The sequence below is a fragment of the Nicotiana tomentosiformis genome, chromosome 7 (assembly GCF_000390325.3).
Source record: "Nicotiana tomentosiformis chromosome 7, ASM39032v3, whole genome shotgun sequence".
Lineage (NCBI taxonomy): Eukaryota > Viridiplantae > Streptophyta > Magnoliopsida > Solanales > Solanaceae > Nicotiana > Nicotiana tomentosiformis.
In genome coordinates this window covers 48,280,467-48,302,240 of record NC_090818.1, presented here as the reverse complement: position 1 = coordinate 48,302,240, position 21,774 = coordinate 48,280,467, and the positions used below count along the sequence as shown (strand labels likewise).

Here is a 21,774-nt window from a genome sequence, read left to right as displayed (position 1 = left end):
ACTAAAGCTATTAAAAATTATTTATAAGAATGTAAAAATACCTTAAAAGAAAAACAAATTATTAAATATTTTTATCCTGAAATGCATAAAAATAAATATATAATATGGATGAAAAAAGTAGTAATTCGTCAATTCGTCCTATTGTGGGTTACATTGTCCGGTCACAAAAGAGAATCTCTGTGGATTCTAAATTGCAAAACAGCCACGTCATTCCCACTTACCTGTCGTCCATCTCTAAGATGAAAATCCTTTAATTTTATTTAGATCAACTCAACCAAACATGGCGAAACAGCTCCACAGCTACCGAACGAAGACCCACTGCTTCTCCTCCTCCTTATTTCAATCGCAAATACCCTTCAAACTCAACAAAGTTACGATTTCACCCACCAAGCCACATGCAATAGCTTGTGTACAATCAATGTCGGCTCAGGACGTCGCGGAACCCGCCGTCGTTCAACAACCCGATTCGTTCGGCCGCAAATATGTACCCGAAACACTAATGCATGAGCTCGTCTCGCTACCGACCATGACTTTCAGGTGTTTGATTTTTTGCATTCTTAAATTGCTGATTTAGTTTCATTTTTTGAGTATTGGAATGAGATTGGGCCCAATTAGAGCGAAATGGGTAGAGTAGAAGATTCATATAGTTGAGACATGTTAGTTTTGGGATTGAGATGTACTTGATGTTATTGTTTTTTTAACCGCATTATGCATTTTGTAAGAAGAACAGATCTGATTGATTGGACGTTACAACCGGCTATATTGTTTTCCCGGAGTTAGCCAAGTATTATTAGATGTCTGACCCTTTTCTGATTTTTCTCTTATCCTTTGAAATATGAATAGTGAAACTGACCTAAAAAAGAAGCTATTCGTTTAGTTATTCAATCGTGAAATGATGAAACTAGTGGACTAGTATTTCTTGATATCCAAAGTCTGTGTCTTTATAACGTGATGAAATAGGTGGGCACAAATTAGCAAATTCCTGAGAACTAGCTTCAAATGCATATATTGTGCGTGTTTTAAAATAAAGTATACACATTTGCTTTAAGCATAATTTCTTAGTGCATGAGCTACAATTTTGTTGGCAATTTAGTATAATTGAAGTGTTTATTCTGATATAAACAGTTGTAGCTATGACTTCTGAGCTTATTCACTTAACCCCCTTTTTTCAAATTTTCATTTTTCATTTGACTTGGGATTTAGAGAACCCCTAATTTCAGTAATTGCCTTAAAGGAGAAACTATTTAGTATTTGAATGAAAATAATTCGAACAGTTCTGAACAGATAAAAGAGGATTGATAAGTCGACTCGAATCGTTCTGAGATTGTGGTGTAGCTGATTGATTTCAGTTGCTTTGCATTATGCAGACTTGTTATGACCTCTATAGAAATTCTAACTCGTTTACATGATTTATGCTGACTGCAGAAAGAACTAGAAGGAATATTGAGAGATTATGTTAGCAGAGAGCCCTCTTTATTTTGCAGAGCGGCTTACTGAGCATTATAAACGTGCAGATGGTGAAGGACCATTGATCTACTTGAAGAGGGAAGATCTAAACCACACTGGTGCCCACAAAATCAATAATGCTGTTGCCCAGGCTTTGCTTGCCAAGCGCTTGGGAAAGAAACGCATTATTGCTGAGACAGGGGCTGGTCAGCACGGTGTTGCCACTGCTACTGTCTGTGCTCGGTTTGGTTTGGAGTGTTTTATTTATATGGGTGCTCAAGATATGGAGAGGCAAGCACTGAATGTCTTCAGAATGAGGCTGCTTGGAGCTGAGGTTTGTGTCCTACATTGTGGATTGTCTGTTCTGTTCTTAGCGTACTTCAGGAGAGAATTTGAAAATTTCTACAAGGAGTTCACTGATTGACTTTTGCAGCTTCACCGAAAATCTCTAGGAGTGCAACCTTTTATTATCTGAATCGGCTACTCTCAGTGACACTAACAAGAAAAATTGTGTGGTTTCTTCTCTATGCTCCATGGATGAATTAGAGGTTCAAGGAACAAATGTATAAAGGGAAGCCCAGTACACTAAGCTCCCGCTATGCGCAGGAAGGGCCGGACCACAAGGGTCTATCGTACGCAACCTTACACAATGTATGCGTGCAAAATATTGGTAAATGGGAAAAATAGAATATGCTATGAATTTTTATGAACTTGGAGAGTAGGGATTAGATGTGTACTGACGAGAAGAGTGTATCTTCTTAAAATTCATGAATCAGTCAAGTAAATTGAAGGTAGCATGAAATTTAAATAAAAAAATTATTGATCTGCAATGCTTGTGTGAGCCATCTTTATTCTTGAGCTTGACTATCTTAATACCAAAACCTCAACTACCAACTAGAAATGGATGATGGCACAAGGTTACCCCCAATTAGTCTTGATATTGATCGTTTTCTTTTTCTTTTTTGGATAAATTTCCCTGCCTCTATTTTGATCTGAAGACCACTCGTCATTCTGCTGATGGCTTAATAACAGAAGGTTACATGTACCATTGCTTGTCTTCTGTGATATGTTCCTGTAGATGGTCAATCTTCAGTTCATTTTTTCCATCCTCTTCTTGCAACGCATGTTCATATTTCAAATCATGGTTTCCTATTCGATGGGGATAATTACATAAGTATATCTTTTGCAGCTTGAAACTGTAACTTTTTCTGATATTTAACTAGCGTCCCCAAATTTACATGTAGGTTATAGCTGTCCACTCTGGAACTGCTACGCTCAAGGATGCTACTTCAGAAGCTATAAGGGATTGGGTTACAAATGTCGAAACAACTCATTACATACTTGGTTCTGTTGCAGGACCACATCCTTACCCTATGATGGTTAGGGAAGTTCCATGCAGTGATCGGTAAAGAAACGAGGAAGCAATTAGTAGAGAAGTGGGGTGGGAAACCAGATGTGCTTGTTCCATGAGTTTGTTGATGACAAAGATGTGAGGTTGATTGGGGTGGAGGCAGCAGGTTTTGGTCTAGACAGTGGTAAACATGCTGCCACTTTGACAAAGGGAGAGGTGGGTGTTCTTCATGGAGCTATGAGCTATCTACTGCAGGATGAAGATGGGCAGATAGTTGAGCCCCACTCTATCAGTGCTGGGTAATAACTTGAACTTAACTTGTTACCAAAGTGCTTATTATGCTATTAGGAAATCCTGAGTGGGATAGGCATATCGCTATGAATATGTCTTCTAACTAGTTTTCTCCCCGGATTATTAGGTTGGATTACCCTGGAGTTGGGCCAGAACACAGCTTCTTGAAAGATTTGGGGAGAGCAGAGTACCACAGTATCACAGATGAGGAGGCTTTGGAAGGTGATAAGTGACTTCACTTGCTCTTAGTTCAAAGCTTTGCGTATAATTTGGATCCCTTTGAAGTTATTATTTTCTAGTCTGTAACTGGCTTCCACTTTTGTTGCATTTTTATGGTGTATCTTCTAAACCCATTCAAGTTTCACTTATGTCTTTATGTTTGCAGCCTTCAAAAGGTTATCTCGGTTAGAGGGCATTATCCCCGCTCTGGAAACATCTCATGCTCTGGCCTACTTAGAGAAGCTGAGTCCAACTCTTCCGAATGGAACTAAGGTTGTGCTTAACTGCAGTGGTAGAGGAGATAAGGACGTTCAGACTGCTATTAAATATTTGAAGGTTTGATGGAGCTCCTTGGTAATGCTTGGCCCAGAGGATTCTTTGTACCCTATGAAGGTATCTTGAAGTATTTCTGTTTATAGGCAGAAAAAGTTTTGTAAGTTGAACGAAGATTTTGCTCAATTTTTATTGCTAGAACTGCTGGTTCACAAACCTGATAGTATTCTTTTGATCGTTTAGAAATTTACTAATTGGCTGAGATTTCCACCTCATCTGAAAGTGTTCAGGTTTCTCCATCTATACTTAGTATTGTCACTTGGTTTCTGTCAGTAAACGTGTGTTCTTTTGTTTAGTTTTATACAAGATACTTTGATAGATTCTCAGTATAAATTCAAGAGAAAAAATTCAGCTTAATAGCCCCTAACATGGAATGATCTTTTCATTCGAGCCAGTTTTGAAAGGTGTAAAAACCAAATTTGGTTCACTGAACTAATTTATATCACTCTTAACCAAGTAATCAGTTTATTGGTACAGTTTTGATGCCTCTATCAAGTTCGATGCATAACGAAACAAGGAAACCTGCCTTCGCAGCTCTATAGGATTTGAGTTTATTTTAAGTTTTAAACCCATTATTGCTATCTACATACTAATAAGTTTCATGTTCCACCTCATGTAAGGGTAGATTGAGGATTCTGGGATACGTTTTCTCAACACCTCTAGGTTCTCTCCGACACCTTTCCTACACGATATGCAAATTCCACTCTTCACTGTTTTGCCTGCATAACAATCGAAGAGTTCAAGTTAAAAGGGCCGCAATCAAAATGATGAAAAATGGAACTTCCTAATTAGCGCAAAAACATGGAAAACACGAGAATCAAAGGACTTGCCTAAGTTACAGGCTTATCAGGAGCAGGAATTGGTTAAGATGCAAAACTTATACAATCCTCAATGAATGGGCAGAAAACCACAAGCAATTTAAAGAAATTTTTCTACTAAGCAAACCCCCTCCCCACTACTATACTATGACGACTACGACAACAATTCTTCATTTATATAAGTTGGGATCAACTACTCACTATCGATTATGCTCCATTTGAAATCATTTCATTCCGTTATTCAATAACTTATTTCTGTAATATATTCCATTTGCAATTTGAAGATAATATCCCTTACCCTTATACCTGAGTTATATTGCACCTGCCATTGATGTAATTAATTTGATACGGTAACCTAATCTCTTACCCACACCCCACTGCTAGAGTCACCAATGGTTCTTTCCCACTTTGCTCACTTGAACTAACCTCAAGGTTGTAGGCGAAGGAAGCTTCTCACTTGAGCTAGGAATTGAATGACATGACCAATAATATCTCCCTTAAAATCGGGAAATAATAATTTTACTCTATCCATTTCCGCACTAACTGATTCGCATTTCATAAATTAGAGGTACTCTAAGTTTCAAACAAAAAATAGTTAAATTATGATGAATCTTCCAACACTCTTTGCCAAACCAAAAGAAAAAGAAAAGATAACACACACACACACACACACACAACACAACAAAAAAAACACAAAGAAAAAGGAACAAAAAGATCTGAGTGAAGGTTGTGGTCTGGGAGTAAAGGAAAAGAGTTATTTCTCATTCCCGTGTTTATAATGGCAATAGTTATGGAGAAAAATTAGTTTGTTTGCATACTCGCGCAGAAAAAAACTAAATAGGCTATAGAAAGACATCAAGGAAGCACAAACAATCACATCTGGTACAGAAAGGTAAAAAATGAAATTATCACCTGTGAATACAAGAAAGTTCCAAGAATTGCAATGGCAGCTCCAAGAGCATTGACTGGCTGAACGGGTGTACGGAAGATAATGATGGAGGAGACAATTACAGATATACGTTTCATGGTGTTTCCAATACTAAATGTCAAAGGAGAGATCTCATCCAGTGACATGTATGACACCTGATTGTAGAGGTGATAAAATACACTCTGGGCCGCCATCCACCTGTTATCAACAAACATTCCACCATATAAAACATCAGTCAACACCAAAGCTAAAATTTAGAGGTAGAAAGTATATGTTCTCAAGCCTTAATTGGATTAAACAAAAATACGTCGGGGGTTAATTCATGGACATTCTACTTTCACAGTTCTTGTGAAGTATTTGATGCAACTATTTTCCCAAAATCCTTCCTTGCCGCATTCTGACACAGCTCGCGCTACCACCATTCTTGCTATCAATTCACTTCCTCACATATCAGTTAGCGTTAAATTGTTCTAGGCGTAGTAAAATTCAGATGAATATTTACCGCTCTCACTACAAATTACTGCAGTCAACAACAGCAACTACTGCAAGTTGGGATCGGCTATACGAACTTTCACTAACCATGTCGCTCCAATTAAGCCCATGTCAGTCCATATCATTTTTTAAAAAAGGTTTTCTAGTGCCAGAAGTTCTAAGTATTTTTATTTATATATGTCTCTGACGTGACATAACTTACTGCAGTCAAATGTAGTATTCAGAGCAACTTTGGCATGGTGAAAATGACACAAATTGTAAAACAGACATGATGGCAGTCATGTGATTACCATAGAAATATGGTATTATTTCACTAGAGCAATTTTTTTGGCATAGTGCAGATGACACAGTGTAAAATAGAAATAGTGGCAGTCTTGTGATTACCAGACGATTTGGGGTCCAATTTGAGAGACAGCTTTTTCAAAACCTAGTGCCCACATCTGTGGTCCCTCAACAGCAATGGCAAATGGTGTGAGAATCAACAGAGACAGCATAGACAGGCAAGCGTAGTAGTTCATCCCACTAACAGACTTCCCCTTCATACCCTTCTTCGAGAATATATTTCTGAATACAAATGCCACATTTGAGATCATAGCCCCCGAGAAACCTAACGTGGACAAACCAACAAATCAGATAAAATGATCACCAAAGCAAATTCATAAGCAAGTTGACTTCAACAGATCAAAACCAACTTAATTGTCGAAGACGCCAGAAAATGCCAAGACCAAGACACCTAATTGAACAAGAATTACGTCAACCCAGCAGAAACCCAGATACAATTTTATCCATAAGGGAGGTCTCTTAGAAATCTAAAGTGGTTGAGTGTATCGCATAACAATCCTTCCGTTAATTGGAGAATTATCAAACTCGAGAATTCAAAACTACAACAAGAACTACGCCTCAATTACAAGCAAGTAGGATCGGCTATATGAATAATCACTGTCCCTGTCGCTTCATTAAAGTTCGTCTGTGTCTAATATTATATAAAATAAACTTAAGAATAAACATAAAAACTACTAGAAGTTCTCTATATTCACTACTAGCATATAAATCTTTGACATGACTAAAACAAAACTCCTAGAAAATATTATACCTAAAGAAAACATACTAACATGATGTGGAAGTCCGAATTACCCTCAGAAAATGCTGAATTATACTACAGCTGTTACAGCTATGAGTACAAAACATTTCTCTCGTACGAGAAATTTGCCATCAAAGTTGAAAAAGTTTATGTGTATACGAGGATAATGACATCACAAATGTTTTACCACGCGGCAGGCAAGAAAATCAATACATATAATAAGGAAATCAAGTCTTAACCATTAAAAGTTGATTAATTACCAATCCAGTTGAAGTTCAGTTCTGTAAGAGCAGAAAGACCACAGCCACCGATGATGGGAATAAGAGATAAGTAAACGGCCAAAGGGAATGACTCTCCTAAGAGGAACCTTGAAACCAAAACACTAAAAGCAGGTTCACCACTCTTGATGATGTGAGTGAATGACACTGCCACCTTTGACATGCTCACTGTAGCTGCCACATGCCCAATTGTATGTGCAACTGCAACCTAGAATATAGAACATGAAAAAAACAAAGACTGATTAAGACTGTTTGGTATAAAAAACAAAGCTTTTTTTTTTATAATGGTAGTATCTAAGCTAGTTTGTGTGCATATCGACTAATCTACGAGTATCTGTGATAGCACAGGTACCGATTAACTGTTGAGCCCCAAAATTTAAGCAGGAAATAAATCACTTAGCATTGAAAAGGTTTTCATCCATAAAAAAACAAAACTTTGTTTTCAGAAAACAATTGGTTTGTACTTCAAAGCCAACAACTTTGTTGTTTTGTGTTCTCTGTCAACAAACCCAGAAATATTTCTCCCAAAATTAAATCCAAACAAAATCAAAAATAAAATTTTGAAACTGGGTTAGTAGGGTTTTTGCCCCTCTGGAGGGGTTAGATCCTTTATTAACCTAAAACCACAAAAATAACCATAAGACTAGATCCCCAGTAATTGAATGAAAACATTCAAAATTAGCCAAACATTAGAAAAACAAATCACAAGTACCACTAGTGACCTAAACACAAGGCATCAAAGAACAAAATCATGGCCACAAAGATCATCAAAATTAGAAAAGAACCAAAAAGTTGTTGCCTTTAGCCAATTGGGTATCCAAAAATTCAATTTTGCTTACCGGGAAGAGGGTTTTCCAAAATTCAAGATCAGTTTTGGGAGTTTCAGCAATTCTAACAGCCCAAGAAATGAGCATAATAAGTGAACCAGCAGCAAGTGACAACGTTGAAGTTAACCAAGGGAATGGAAAAGCATTCAACACTTTCTTGTTATATATATTAAAGATCACATTCAAGAACCACCACGTAGCAAAATACACACCGATCTTCACCCTCCTCGCCACCTCAGTTTTGGACTCGGGCCCATCAATCGGTTCGGCCCGATCCGCTTCATATGCCTTACACTTAACCAAACAACTCTTTTCTTGATCATGCCCTTTAGATCTCCTCAAAGTTCCAAACTTTTCAACAGAAGAAACATAAATAGGCTTTGAAAGAGATACGCCGGAGTTCCGGCGAGGGTTCATCGCCGGTAAAGGTGGCAAAAGGGAGAAACGGCGTAAAGAAGTCAAAGTTTGAAACTTTGACCGATTAAAATCAGACCCATTGAGTGTAACAGCCGATTGCTTCACTGTTGAGATCATAGTTGCAAAAAAAAAAAAACTTTGAGCTGGCAAGCGAGATTTTAGATGGGGGTTTTGACTCAAAATTGACAAAAACTTTAAAGATCACAAATAATATAATATCACCAAAAATCAAGATCAAGATTTTACAAAACTTGGAAGGGTTCAGGGCTCTACGTAGAGAGAGCCTGAACAAGCATGCGGCCTCCGTGTTAGTATTTATTTATGTGAAGAAGAGAGAGAGAGAAAAATTTTCTGATAAACATAAAACAGAGTGAAATCTTAGTGTGTTTGTTAACAAAGGATCCTCAGCATGTGATGATCCAAAAGAAAAAAAGTAGGCTTGTATAGAAAAGTAGGGTGGCTGCTTATTTTTGGTTCTTCTATTATAACGCCAACCCTATTATATTCCAAATAGCCTATCATATTTTCTTTTATTCTTCCTTGCTCTTTTCAAATAAATTGAAAATAAAGTTGGTTGGTGCAATCCAAGATTTTCATTTAATGGGTGTTGAGTGTTGACCATGAGTTTGTGTTGTGAAAATTTAGATATCGATTCTAGTGCAACATCGAAGATTTATGATGGAAGTGTCGAGTTAGAATCATAAAATATTACTAATAATTTTTTTGAAGGGAGCACTTTAATATTCCTAATAAGCATAACCCAAGCAAATTTAAATTAATTGGACCGAGAAGTTTCAAGATTCGAACACCAAAGGGTTAAATTGGAAAAATAAACCATGGTATACTTATTCATCTATGACCAACTAGTAGAAATAAAGAAATAGTGTCTCAGAGTATACCAAAAGAAAAAAAGTGACTTACTTTTTTCTTAAGTACGGAGCACCTATGAGGTGAGGAAAAAAAAAAGGTACTGAGAACCTAACGTTCTATTGACCTCTCACAAGATTTAAAATCTTCAAATTAATTTTAAAAAGTTTAATACCTCAAACAACTCCAGCAATTATTTATAAGCTTCAAATATAAACAAACATACTTTAAAATATGATGGGATAAGATATTCCCTAATCAAACAACTCAATTATTTTCTCTTCCTCAACTCAACAATTATTTACAAGGACTAGGGGAACTTGGCCTTTAAGTTTGCAATTTTCAATATGATGTCGAATTGTAGTTGTCTTAAGGTAGATATTAGGATTTATACCTTCTTTAGCAACAACAGTGTTTATACCTTCTTTAGCACGCTTGGTAGTTTGGAAGTTATAAAAATTTTAACATGCATTCTATCACTAATAAATATTGTTACAATAGGGAATAGTAAAGGAAAAAGGGATAAAGAGGGCGATGAAAATTGAACTCACACATCGATTCACAAACTTTTTCGGATACCATTAAACTGTAAATTTACTTTACTAACAATATATAAGCCTTCACAAAGACAGCCCGTAACTGTCAAACTTTACCCACACACCTACTCGCAGAGGAAGTTTGAAGAGTAGGCAAAGGGGCCACACCATGTGTTTGGTGGAGTTGATTTTGCAGCATTTCCATTATTATAATTAGTGTTATTATCAATAAAAAATAGTCCCATTCTTTTATAATGACAATGATAATCAAAAGGGCACTAAACTGCTTTGTTAATAAGGACATACATAATTATTTATTGAGTGCAAACTTTGACCTTTCCTCATTAAAAAAAGGATTTTCTGAAATGGCATATTCCTGCTAGATTATGTAAATGCTGTGTCATATTAATAAATGTACAGACGGAGAACTTTTGCAGGTCCCTTGTCTGGTTTTCTCTATTGGGGACACTAATTCTTAAGTGGCTTTTTCTTGGAATAAAAAGACATTTTCATGGCACGACAATTGTATACTATAATAACAACCCTCCACTGCAGTTACAAGTCAAGAAGGAAAAATGCTTTTCTGAAAGCATTATTGGGCTCCTCTCTCTTTATGCTTTTCCTTTCCTTTCCCAACGCAACCACCAAAGCAGTATTGACTCTTTCCTATAATAGTGGTGTCGGAATAGTTTCTACCCATCACGACTATTCATTAGGTATATGCTGCCTTTTATCGGAATAGAAGAACTCACCTAGCATATTTTTTGCTCCCTATTCAAATTTGAACTTTAATCTTACATGATTTTCACTCACTTAATTAAACGCTAAAGGCAAAAGATATTAGTGACTATGTAGAAAGGCAACACATTTCATACTACAAATTAGCAATATCTAAGGTCTAAATACATTTCATACTAGAAATTAGCATTATCTAAGGTCTAAGTACTAAGAAGATGGACCAACGAAAAGTAGAGAGATGTGTCCCCTATGAATACTCACCTTCTCTTATATTTTATATTTTATATATATATTTTTAATATTCTGACATGCCTGTAAAGAGGGCGTATCAGAAGAGTATCCCCTTGAAAAAAACTCAATTTCTTCAATTGTGAAACAGAACATAATGCAAAAGTTTGAAATGTTAAAACACACAAAATAGCAGACATAGGAACTTGATCAATGCATGTGTAACTTTCTCTCCCAAAAACCAAACTATGATACAATATTTCCCCTATTCTTACTGTTCACATGACTAAGTAGATTTACAATGTTTGATTCCTTCTGAATAAAGAAAACAATCACAAAATCATCATCCTAGCATCTATGCCTATCCTCACAAAATAAAAGACAAAAGAGGTCAAAGGTTCCTTAGCTAAGCTAACTGTTTACCTGTTCCAATACAGTCAGATTCCACTACTCCAAAAAGACCTTAAAGATTTGTGACCTAGGTGCCAAAAGAAGTTCCAACTGATTTACATGAACCTGGAGACGGCATTACCAAAAGCAATAACTGATGTATGAAGTAGGACAAGCATACTAAAGCATGGTGTTGCACTCATAATAGGAATCAAAAGATCATAGCCAGCGATCTGCAAGAGCCGCAACAAATGCTTGCAAACTAACTGCTTGTAGAAAACTGCATCACATACTCCTACGATAAGATGAATAAAGCATAAAAATGTTACTATCAGGTTTACACTTTACACACAATAACATGAATGTGTTTCTAAAGTCGATGGCTTTTGAATGCAATACTGCAGCACTACCAAGTGTCGGAAAGAAGAAACCATCAGATGATCTAACTGTCAACAGATTTAATATTAAAGGAGCACAAGACCTTTCAAAACATATGAAAGATCAAAAGGCAAACCACCCTGATCTTGCAGAGCAAGCATGAGTTTGATATCGAAATAGGTTTACTTACTACATTAAGAATTTTAAGTGTAACATGAAATTCGTCAAAGTACAAGTTAAATTTAAATTGACAGATTCTTTTGGGTAGCTGAAACAGAAGAAAAATCAAATTTCAACAGGCCCCAAAAGGAGAATTTCATATTGCAATTACTCTTGCCTTTAACTACTTGAGGAAAGAAGAAATTCCTTGATGTTTCCAGTCGTAGAAGTCCAAACAGGTTCTAGTTCAACAATTTCTTAGCAACACTCTGTTCTTTTAAATAAGAAATCCCCTGAATGTGCATCCTAACTACAGAAACCAGATATACAATAAGCAAATACAGCTCCCATTTATCTATTTATAATAGTAATCCAATTTAATAGTCTTATGTGCAGAAGTTCAGTTAAAGCTGTCGAAAGATGGAACAATTAGGTCTAAAACTCTGAATATAATTGTCCAGCCAAACCTAACTCTATTGACACAATGAGCTTTTTGTGCAAGCACGTGCAAATCTTTATATACTTATATAAAGAGTCATATTTTCATCTGGCGACCAATAGATTCACAGACCAAAGCACCTGCAAATTAATGGTAGGCTAGAAACCCGTGTTTTAGCCATAGTATTGCACTCTAATTACTGCATTTTACGTGTGTTTGAGCTTAAACGATAGTGATTTTCACTTATTATCCATTATTATGCCTTGTAGGAAATGATTCTGAGCTATTAAGGTAATCTGGAGCTATTTCGAACAAATTGGAGCTTTGAAGTCTGAGTAGAACCCCAAGCAATTAAGCCGAGATCACGTTCGAGGATTGAGGACCAAGTCCAGATGTTAAAAACTGAATCAGCGACTTCACTCTAAGAAAACTGCACAGCCGCGCCGCGCAGTGCAAAATATGCCTAGATTTTGTTTTGTCGATGTGTTCTGGAAAATGCCACAAGCGCGTTAGTATAAAATTTTTAGAGTACTTTCCTATTTCGGCTAAAAAAAGGATAGTTTCGTCAGTTTTTGTTTTGGAGGACGGCTTAAATGCACCAAAAACACCATTTTACAGTATCTTGAGACCGAGAGAAGATTGGAGAGCCACCCAAGGAAGAAGACTCAAGAATTCATCAAGATTCCAATCTATAGTCGGTGCAATACGAGAGTTTGTATCAAATCTTTAGAATTGATGTTTTCTTTGTTCTTAAACTTATTTGAGATATCTTACTCCATTGCTATGGAGTAATTTCTATTTGGGTGTTGATAGATAAGGTGTTTCAATAACTTGATTAGGGATTCGATTCTTGATAATTGCTAGAATTAATTGATGGAGCTTGATATGTATTGTGGAGTTATTTAATATTTTGCTTAATCGAAAGAGGAGTTTGATATTAAATTTCTTCACATCTTATGCTCTAGTTTAATTTCATGATTCAAATAGGTAATCAAAGGAGCCTCTTGAATTGTTATTTGAACTAGAAAATAGGGAATATTCGTGAGAAATTACCCTTTAGATCATAAATATCATTTTTATTGTTGCAATTATTTACCATGCTTCAATTGGGTTAATTACCGAAACTAATGTTTAATCGAAAGAGGAATATTAACTTCAAGTGTAATCTGATAATCGGTTGAATTCGTAAGAATCAATGTATTATAGAGTAAATTAACTCAATAATTGAATCCTGAGCCAGTTATCGTGCACATATCTAGTCAATTACCCTTATTTTCCTTATTAATATTTCTTTGTGCTCACTTACTATCTTTAGTGATCAATTGTTATTTGCTTAAACTTTAATAGTAATTGTTAATTTTCCTGGATAGTAATCAACTGGAGATTATTCAAACACTGTTTAATTCTAATCCATGTGGAGACAATAATTAATCTATACTATCTTTGACTAGCGAGCACAAATTTAAGTGTGTGTTTTGCGCTAGTCACAAATCTTTATATACTATATAAAGAGCCATATTTTCATTTGGGAACCAATAGATTCACAAAATTAGGGATAAAGAGTGATCTTATTTTGACCTGGATAGCAACTAACATAAGTAGTGTAAAATGATCTTTAAATGGAGATTAACAGGAAAGCATATCTGTACTTCTAGTTCTATGTGATTTTCAAGCACTAGCTACTTTGTCACAGAAAAGTTAAATTAACTCCTGGATAGATGCACCTCTATGATATTCTGGAACATGCATAACCCTATCCTCCTTTTGTTTTCCCTACTTATAACTAACCCCTTGCAAGTTAACTCATGAATAGTCCATGGAAAAATGACCTTCTGAAAATGACAAGAAATTAAGCATTCATCATTCCTTTCTTGGTAAAACTCAAATTCATATCTCAAAGGGAAGAATCTGAGATTTTAAACTCATTACTTGTGCTGAGCACTCTGATTCAGATATTTAGCTAGAAAATTGATTGATGATCAAAGCAGAAGGGAAAAAAAGATGCCACAGCTCTGCATGAAAAAGCAAAATGACAAGGAAAAGCTATGAAGCTTCTTGATGGAAAAGGAACTCACAGGTAAAGGCTCTTTGAGGTTTTACATAAACTTGATAGCACAAGACATTGATCCCCTGTGAAGACTTTGCAGTTGATCTTTAACTTCATTTTGCTTCTTTGGATCCCCGAAACGTCTCTTTGAACACATTATGTTCAGCTTCTCCAAAACTATTGTGTTTTTCACCAAATTTCTTAAAAAAGAAATTTCTGTGTTATTACCATGAAAATTGCTGTATGTTACTGTTTTGAGACTAGACAAGAAACAGGACGGTACATATCTCAAGTTCCAGTCATCTTCACAGAGGCGCATGCAGGGGGCAAGTCCCTGAATGGAAAGAAAAATGAAAAATAAAAAATAACTCATATAACTTGAAACGAATTTATAAGCAAGTCCATAATGCCAAAGGTATCTCTACTTCAGAAAAATGAAGTGATTGCAACTTTGGCAGACATTGGAGCAGTTCCTTCAATGGTCCAATCGTATGATTTTCAAGTTCCATACTCAACTCCAAATGCATCAAGTTATAAAATACTGGAAGTCGGTCTTTCTCTATGTCTGCGATAAAGAGAGACTTGCCAAGCAACAAGTACGATCACATAAAAGGAAAAGAAAAGAGATCAGTAACGCATATTTAGACATTTAACATTCTAGACTGTCAAGTTCTGTAGCTAATTCCGTCCTGTTAGTAATTACCTCAATAGCCCTGCTAGATATTCTCGCAGCGTTAATTTTGTGTAGTCCTCTAAAGAGCTTAACAGCACGAAAAGCAATTTCATTTCGCTTCTCATAGAGAATTGGGATGTGAATGGATGCATAGACGGAGGGCGATAGATTATACAAATATATCTCATTTGAGAGATAACCACTGTACTTAAGGAAACTAAGACTTGATGCATCAATCTTGATTTCGCAGCCATTTAGATCATCAGTGGAGCCAAAGAAAGGCAAATCATCAATTGTCAAACTCTTTAATGTAGAGATTGAAATTGCAACATGCTTCAAGTTCATCCATTCACAATCTAATATAGCCAACTCTCGAAGCATAGGGCAACCAGAAAACAGCCTCTGGGTTGAGCTATCATCCCGAAATGTGACAAGACATAGGTGCAACGTTCTAAGGAAAGGAAAGAAAGTACTAGCAGGTAGTTCAAGTACACAATTCATTTCAAGTTTTAGAGAAGTAAGTGTCTTGCTACTGAAAACACATTGAGGCAACATAAAAGGCTCTTCTACAAAAAGGCAAAGATCAAGCTCTTTAACATTATGCCTAATAGCAGCTAAAATCCATGAACAAACATGAGAGGCACTGAAGCAAACACGGCAGGAAAGGCGAAACTTTTTTATGTCTGATTCTTCTCGAAGTTGAAGAATTCTCTGGACAAAGTGCATGAAACAAGTAACATTCACAGGATAACCAAAAATCCCACTTGAGTAGAGCAATGAGTCATCAAAGTCAATGTTTTCAACACAAGTCCAAAGATTCTTCCACCTTGTTGATAGTATACATGTCCCTAGAACATCTCTGGTAGGAAGATATGAAAGAATGTGATGAAGAATAGAATCAGGTAAATTGCTGATCTTATCTTCTCTGTTATCAATGTTATGCACTTCCAAAGCATTCTGCCGTTTGAAACTGTTAATTGTGTGCCACCTACTCCCTGTACCGGCAAAAAAGCAGTTATTAGGTCGAACATAGCAGTAAAGAAGTAGAAATGGACGAACATCAATGCAAGTAGAAGCATAAGACACTCGTTAGTTAATGTGTGGAAACCAAATCAAAGAAGACTTGGATCTCTAACATCATCAATGATTTACTTTGCAGTCCGACAATCAAAGTATTTACAAGTTTGTAAAGACATCCAAATCCTATCTTAAATGAGAAACAAGAAGAATCCATTATCAACCTAATGCATTAGAAGTTCTCACTAATGAATCACGACGTTTCAATGAAATAGACCCCTTCTCCAACGGAAGAAGGAAACATTACAGTTGATATGTGATGATATCAACAATAGAAGAATCCCACTTGGCCATAATTGGGACAAGGTAGGGGAAGGCAATATAATGGGCATAAGATCTGTAACACCAAAATTTGGATTGGATCAGCTGAAAACCAGTTCAGCCGAATCGTAGGCTAGTTTAGCTGAGCTGAGTAGCTCGACCGAGCCTTAGGGCAGCTCATCAATCCAAGGACTACTTCAACTGAGACGAACACCAGTTCAGCCAAGATGCAGAGTTGAAGATAAAACCTTTGAACCCATGTCAACCAATCAACCAGATAATGAATTTTGAGTCTTCATTGTGACAGGTTAAGCTTAAGATGAGTCTGAGTCAACTAGATGAGCCTGAATTTGAACACACCTAGACTGAACTAAGTCCAAGGAGTTAGGCCAGAGAAACGATCAAGATCCAAGTTACCGTGGGAAAAGCTAACATATTTGACCAGAAAAACTTATAAGCAAAGGATCTAGTTAGTAACTAACTTCCCATGTACTGAGGGTCAAGGAACAAACCAGTCACTTGATGCAATCCTTAAAATACAGGAAAGTCAGCTGAGCAAACTATCAATTATCGCCACAACATGGGGGCATAATCTGCTCAGACTTAACGAACTCGTCTAGAAGAATGTGTACAAATTGTTAGGATAACTAATTTCCATCTCTAACTCTATAAATATATAAACTTATCATTTATCAACAACTTTTACAATAGGACATCATCCATCCAACACAACACATCGACAACCCATGTTATCCTTTTTTGGTCAATTTTATTCCATGCAGTTTATTTTAGTTTTCCATCTTACATCCAAGCATTTACAACTTTCACTTGCACACTTTCTTAAAAGTTCATCCCCTCTTTAGTCTAGTCCTATTTAACAACCTTAATTTTCTTCCACACTAGTGTTGCAACTTGTACTTGCAAGTACCTTACAGGAAGAGATCTGTTAAACTCTCACATTGATGAAGGGAATGAGTTGTTGTCACCTTATATATGTCTTGGATAATCCTCAACTTATGAACTAATTTTTAAGGTCGAGTTAGACCAAAAATTCATTTTCTTCTTTACATGTTATCAGAGCCATACTCATCCCTATTTTTAGTTTACCCAATGTTGGACTCATCCCTATTTTTAGTTTACCCAATGTTGGACTCTCATGCACATATCCCGTGTTGGGTGTGTGGCAGTGTAAGAGTCCCACATTGGTCTCCTTCCTTACATATCTTATGGTCTAGAACAATATATTCTCACCTTATGAGCTACCAATAGTTGGGAATTAGGCCCAAGGTTCATTTCTAGTCAAAGGAATAGAGTCTCTTCTCCATAGGAATCATCACAAAATTTTAGGAATCATTAACATGTGATTCGGGTACAGTCTACAGAGCTAACTATGCTCAATCATCTAATACACTTCGCCAAGAAAAGATCAAATGTATCTCAAGAAAACCACAATCAACAGCGGCAATTGAAAAAGCTAAAGAAAGAACCACCTTTACTTTTAAAAAATGGAAAAAAAGAAGTAGAAAATAAAAGACAAATATAAGCTATATGCAATTCGATAGTAGCATCAACAACCCCAGAAGCCATAACCCAAAAAGAAAACAGAGAAGAGAGTGAAAGGAGGAGCTCACTAGTGATCATAGTGGATATTTGACCCGACAAACGAACCGAATGCCTTCTTTAGCGGCGAAGGTTTGTTATCACAGAGAAGCCTGAACCCGGCTACATCCGAGTCGGTGTGTGCGCGTATCGTCAGACGTCAATCGTGTAACGCCTTCAGTAGTAATGATGGGAAGCACGCTTTCGTCACGTGATCCAAAATTCTGTACATTTGACAAATCCTGCTTCTTACACTTGGATGGCGCCAGTTTGGTTTCTCTTCTTTTTTTATTTTTGGGTACAATTTTTTGGGGAGCGTTCTTATAGAAAAGATATCATAAAAACTCTTATTTCAAAGAAGTTTTCATATTATTGGAATAATTGGCATAATACATAAAAAATCCAAATGTCGGTTTTTTATTTGTTTTGTAAATTTCAAGTCACTTTTGATTAAGAAATGAAAAAAAACTAGTTCAAGCATTAGCAAAAGTAGCGGGGGAAATGCAATGCTATGCAGTATATAGTAGTATTACTGCTTTAACAAAGAAACTTAACTCGGGAATATTTAGGGAGAATTGTTTATGCTAATCATTGCGAAGTGTGCTCATAAAGTTAAGAATTAGTCATGTAAATTAAAATGTATGACAAAATAAAAGAAAGTGTAGTCATCATCAAGGGTGTGTTTGGTATAACAGAAAATATTTTTCGTAAAAAATGAAAACAAGAAGTAATCTTACTCATTTTCGTTATTTGATACGCAAATTAAGGAAAATAATTTTTAAGAGTATTTATAAATAATTTAGATACAATAAACATAAAGCCATAAACTTTCGAACCAACAACCTTCCGAACAAACAAATTCCATAAACTTCCGTACCGCTAAACTTTCGAACTCGTAAACTCTATAATTTCTAAACTCGCAAACATCCAAATACATAAACCTCTGAACTCATAACTTTAGAATTCGTAAAATTTTGAATCTGTAAGCTGAAAAATAAAAAAATCAGAAGTGAAAATATATAAAAATAAAAATTTGTCGCGCGGGGGGAGGGGGAATTTGCAGAAAATTGAAAATATGGCGATGGGGTGGGTGGTTCAGAAAATTAAAAAAAAATGCGGGGGGGGGGGGGGGGGATGGTGACGAAAAAGAAAAAAATGAAATATGAAAAAGAAAGAAAAACTTTTTGGAGATGGGTAGCGAGAGAAAGGAGAGAGGGTTTAGATGTGAGGGTAGTGGTAGTTTTTGGAAAATATTTTCTTAACTTTTTACATGAAAGTCATTTTCAAAAACATATGATATGCAGGAAAATATTTTCTAAATTATTTTGTCCAACCAAAATATTTTCGGTGCGCACACACAAGTGATATTTCTTTATACCTCCACTCTATGGCCACCGCCTGCAGCTGCAAAACTATGTGACATATGCGTCGATTTAAAATACAAACAACTGCGCATCCGGGGAATCGAACCCCGGTCAGTACCGTGGGAGGGTACTATGATACCACTACACCAGATGCGCTTGCATGCCGTTGCAGCTGCTTGAGTTATATTTGACAAAGACAGTTTTCGTAATTTATAGTGATTCGGTTGCCTAGGCTTTTGAAACCCATACTGGAATAAGTTATAAAAATAGCTTGTGGGATTCGGAGCTATTGGATACTCTTAGTTTCAAAGGGTAGAGACACATTGAAAAATGTTTCTACCTAACCAATTATCGTCCAAATTTTATATTTTACAACTATTTTTTGTGTCATTTGTATACATACTAAATTTAAGTGACATAAAGGAGTATAAAGCTAGTCCTCCCTAAGTAATCGGCCAAGATAATTTTAACTCAACATATAACAACATCCGAAAGGGGCATCATAATTGGCTCAAGAGCTTTTAATGTTTCGTATAACTTTTAATATTCAACAAAAGTCAGAACTAGTAACATAAAAAGTTATTAGGGCAATGAATGTCACATTCTTCATTAATCGCGTAATCACATAGTTTATATACTATATACCAACAAATTTTATTAACAGATTGTTTGGATCGTTGTTACCTATTGTATCGTATTGTATTGTTTTCCCAAAACAATGTTTGTTTTGATTGTTTAGTTAAAACTGGTTGTATTGTATTGTTAAATCAATTGTTCCGGACAATGAAAAGTCCCGTTTTTTTAAACAACCGATTTGGTGTGGTGGGATCGTTTCCTATTTTTCTTTCTAATTATTCTCTAACTTATTACTCTATAATTCTATTTTACCCTTTACCTTTTTCTATTTTAAATAATAGCAAAATCTCTTTCTCGTATAATTTTATAATAGAATTCTACGTGAAGTCTAATAACCTATATAAATTCTCAAAGACAGCATCCCAGATATAAGCTATATACGTGAAATCTAATAACGTGAAAATCTCGTTCCTTCTGTCGCTTCCAAATTCTTCACGTATAGGTTTTCCCTAACTTTTGTTTTATTCTTTCTTCTACTTTGATTTGTAATTCCAATTCTAATTACTTTATCTCCAATTAGCTTTATGATATTGGTTGTTAGGAAATATTACTTATGATCTAAATTCTAAATGGAGTCTACTTAACATTTTTTATTTTATTATTATGATCTAATTATGAACATAGTGTACTTATTATTATTTTTAATATTATTAACTTGTTCCACTAATTTCGATAGGATTTGCATGAATTTAATTACTTATCTTATATATAAGACATAATTGGTGATAAATTAGTAGAAAGTGGTTTTCTTAAATAATTTTATGTGTAATTCTTGATAAATTAAATATTTAAAATAATTGAGGGTATTTTAGTAAACTTATCAGTTACTGTACAGTACGATACAGTCAAACCAAACAGCAAAATATTATTCAACAATAATAAATAATATTGTCTATCCAAATATTGTATTCATAAAATAATACGATACAATACAATACAGTACAATACGATACTGTCTACTGTCGAAACTGATTTCGGCCTTCGTACGAGTAATCGAGATGGGAACATAATGGACCGTAGAAAGTTTTCATAATATCGATACGGGATCCGAAGAAGGCACAAACGAGCTTCAAATTTCAGGGACATGTCAAATACCGAACTCGAAATCATTATCGAGCTCGGGTCCGAATCGAATTATGATGAGATGTGATGGAATCGAGCTTAAGGGTCAGAGGCCAACCAATACCGAGCCCAAGTCATTATCGGACCCCGAATAGGCATCGATCTCATCTCAAACCCGCATCGATCTCCAAAACTGGAAACCGACCAATATCGACCAATACCGAGTCCGATCAAGATCGAGCTCATAGACAAGAGTCGTTGCAGCCGCACTAAGGGAGAGAATCTCGGCGAAAATTAGGGAAAAGCTGATTTATTATGAGTTCCCCACTATTTATTTTTAATTATATCTAAAGTAGGATCCCCCCACTATAAAAGGAATGGTTATATTTCTGTAAAACAAAGGAGAAAAGTTTTGCATACATTGTGACTCACATATCATACACTCCCATATTGAAGAATTATCTTTTTTTAGCTTCATAGATTGATTCATCTTGCTTAATCCATAAATCATCCTCTTTTCAACTTTTGCTTATTTTTTATTCTTTACAGTCAATATTTGATATTTCTATTTACTCTTACGATTTGTGTCAAGTTATACCACATACCCTTAGAACTACGTACAAATTCAACTCTATCCGTTTTTTGGATAAACAGTTTGGCGCCCACCATGGGGCTAAGGATAACAGTGGTTATTTGATACGAATCCGCAAAACACGCCCTTTTATGCTTGTTTCCGGAAGTGTCTTTGATTTCGGATTAGCAACGACGTGCTATCAATTAAATGGCCTTACCTATTAACAACGAAGCTGGTCTTCAAGGTGAGAACAACAACTTGACGC

The 21,774-nt window shown here is 35.7% G+C and overlaps 2 protein-coding genes, 1 non-coding gene and 1 pseudogene across 4 annotated transcripts; 1 reads left to right on the top strand and 3 right to left on the bottom strand.

The window, feature by feature from the left end:
* The first annotated feature begins 225 nt into the window (after positions 1–225).
* LOC104096456 (tryptophan synthase beta chain 1-like) lies at positions 226–3,995 on the top strand (annotated as a pseudogene).
* A 63-nt stretch (positions 3,996–4,058) lies between these two features.
* Positions 4,059–8,962, bottom strand: LOC104096457 (glucose-6-phosphate/phosphate translocator 1, chloroplastic). Its single transcript, XM_009602826.4, has 5 exons — positions 8,077–8,962; positions 7,220–7,445; positions 6,263–6,485; positions 5,371–5,584; positions 4,059–4,359 (listed from the first exon to the last, which is right to left on the bottom strand). The coding sequence occupies exons 1-5, from the start codon at positions 8,596–8,598 to the stop codon at positions 4,348–4,350; spliced, it is 1,197 nt and encodes a 398-aa protein (XP_009601121.1). The 5' UTR covers positions 8,599–8,962; the 3' UTR covers positions 4,059–4,347.
* A 2,094-nt stretch (positions 8,963–11,056) lies between these two features.
* Positions 11,057–18,178, bottom strand: LOC104096458 (F-box protein At4g22280). 2 transcript variants are annotated; one of them, XM_009602827.4, is made up of 5 exons: positions 17,906–18,176; positions 14,967–15,931; positions 14,689–14,844; positions 14,292–14,597; positions 11,057–11,535 (listed from the first exon to the last, which is right to left on the bottom strand). In XM_009602827.4, the coding sequence occupies exons 1-4, from the start codon at positions 17,913–17,915 to the stop codon at positions 14,313–14,315; spliced, it is 1,416 nt and encodes a 471-aa protein (XP_009601122.1). In that variant the 5' UTR covers positions 17,916–18,176; the 3' UTR covers positions 11,057–11,535; positions 14,292–14,312. The 2 variants fall into 2 exon arrangements, with proteins under 2 accessions (XP_009601122.1, XP_009601125.1); XM_009602830.4 differs by lacking the exon at positions 14,689–14,844 and having other exon boundaries at positions 17,906–18,178.
* Positions 18,179–19,322: 1,144 nt separating this feature from the next.
* Positions 19,323–19,393, bottom strand: TRNAG-CCC (transfer RNA glycine (anticodon CCC)). The gene has a single exon. It is a non-coding gene; the product is annotated as a tRNA-Gly (tRNA).
* Positions 19,394–21,774: the final 2,381 nt, after the last annotated feature.

Excerpts from the sequence above, each read along its gene's own strand:
- LOC104096457 (XM_009602826.4), bottom strand. The coding sequence starts at position 8,598 with ATGATCTCAACAGTGAAGCAATCGGCTGTTACACTCAATGGGTCTGAT. Across the intron at positions 6,486-7,219 it reads ACTGAACTTCAACTGGATTG|GTTTCTCGGGGGCTATGATC; the intron begins GTAATTAATCAA and ends TGTCCACGTTAG. Across the intron at positions 5,585-6,262 it reads ATTGGACCCCAAATCGTCTG|GTGGATGGCGGCCCAGAGTG; the intron begins GTAATCACAAGA and ends TGTTGATAACAG.
- LOC104096458 (XM_009602827.4), bottom strand. Across the intron at positions 14,845-14,966 it reads TATCTAGCAGGGCTATTGAG|TCTCTCTTTATCGCAGACAT; the intron begins GTAATTACTAAC and ends TTGCTTGGCAAG. Across the intron at positions 14,598-14,688 it reads AATCACTTCATTTTTCTGAA|GGACTTGCCCCCTGCATGCG; the intron begins GTAGAGATACCT and ends CTTTCCATTCAG.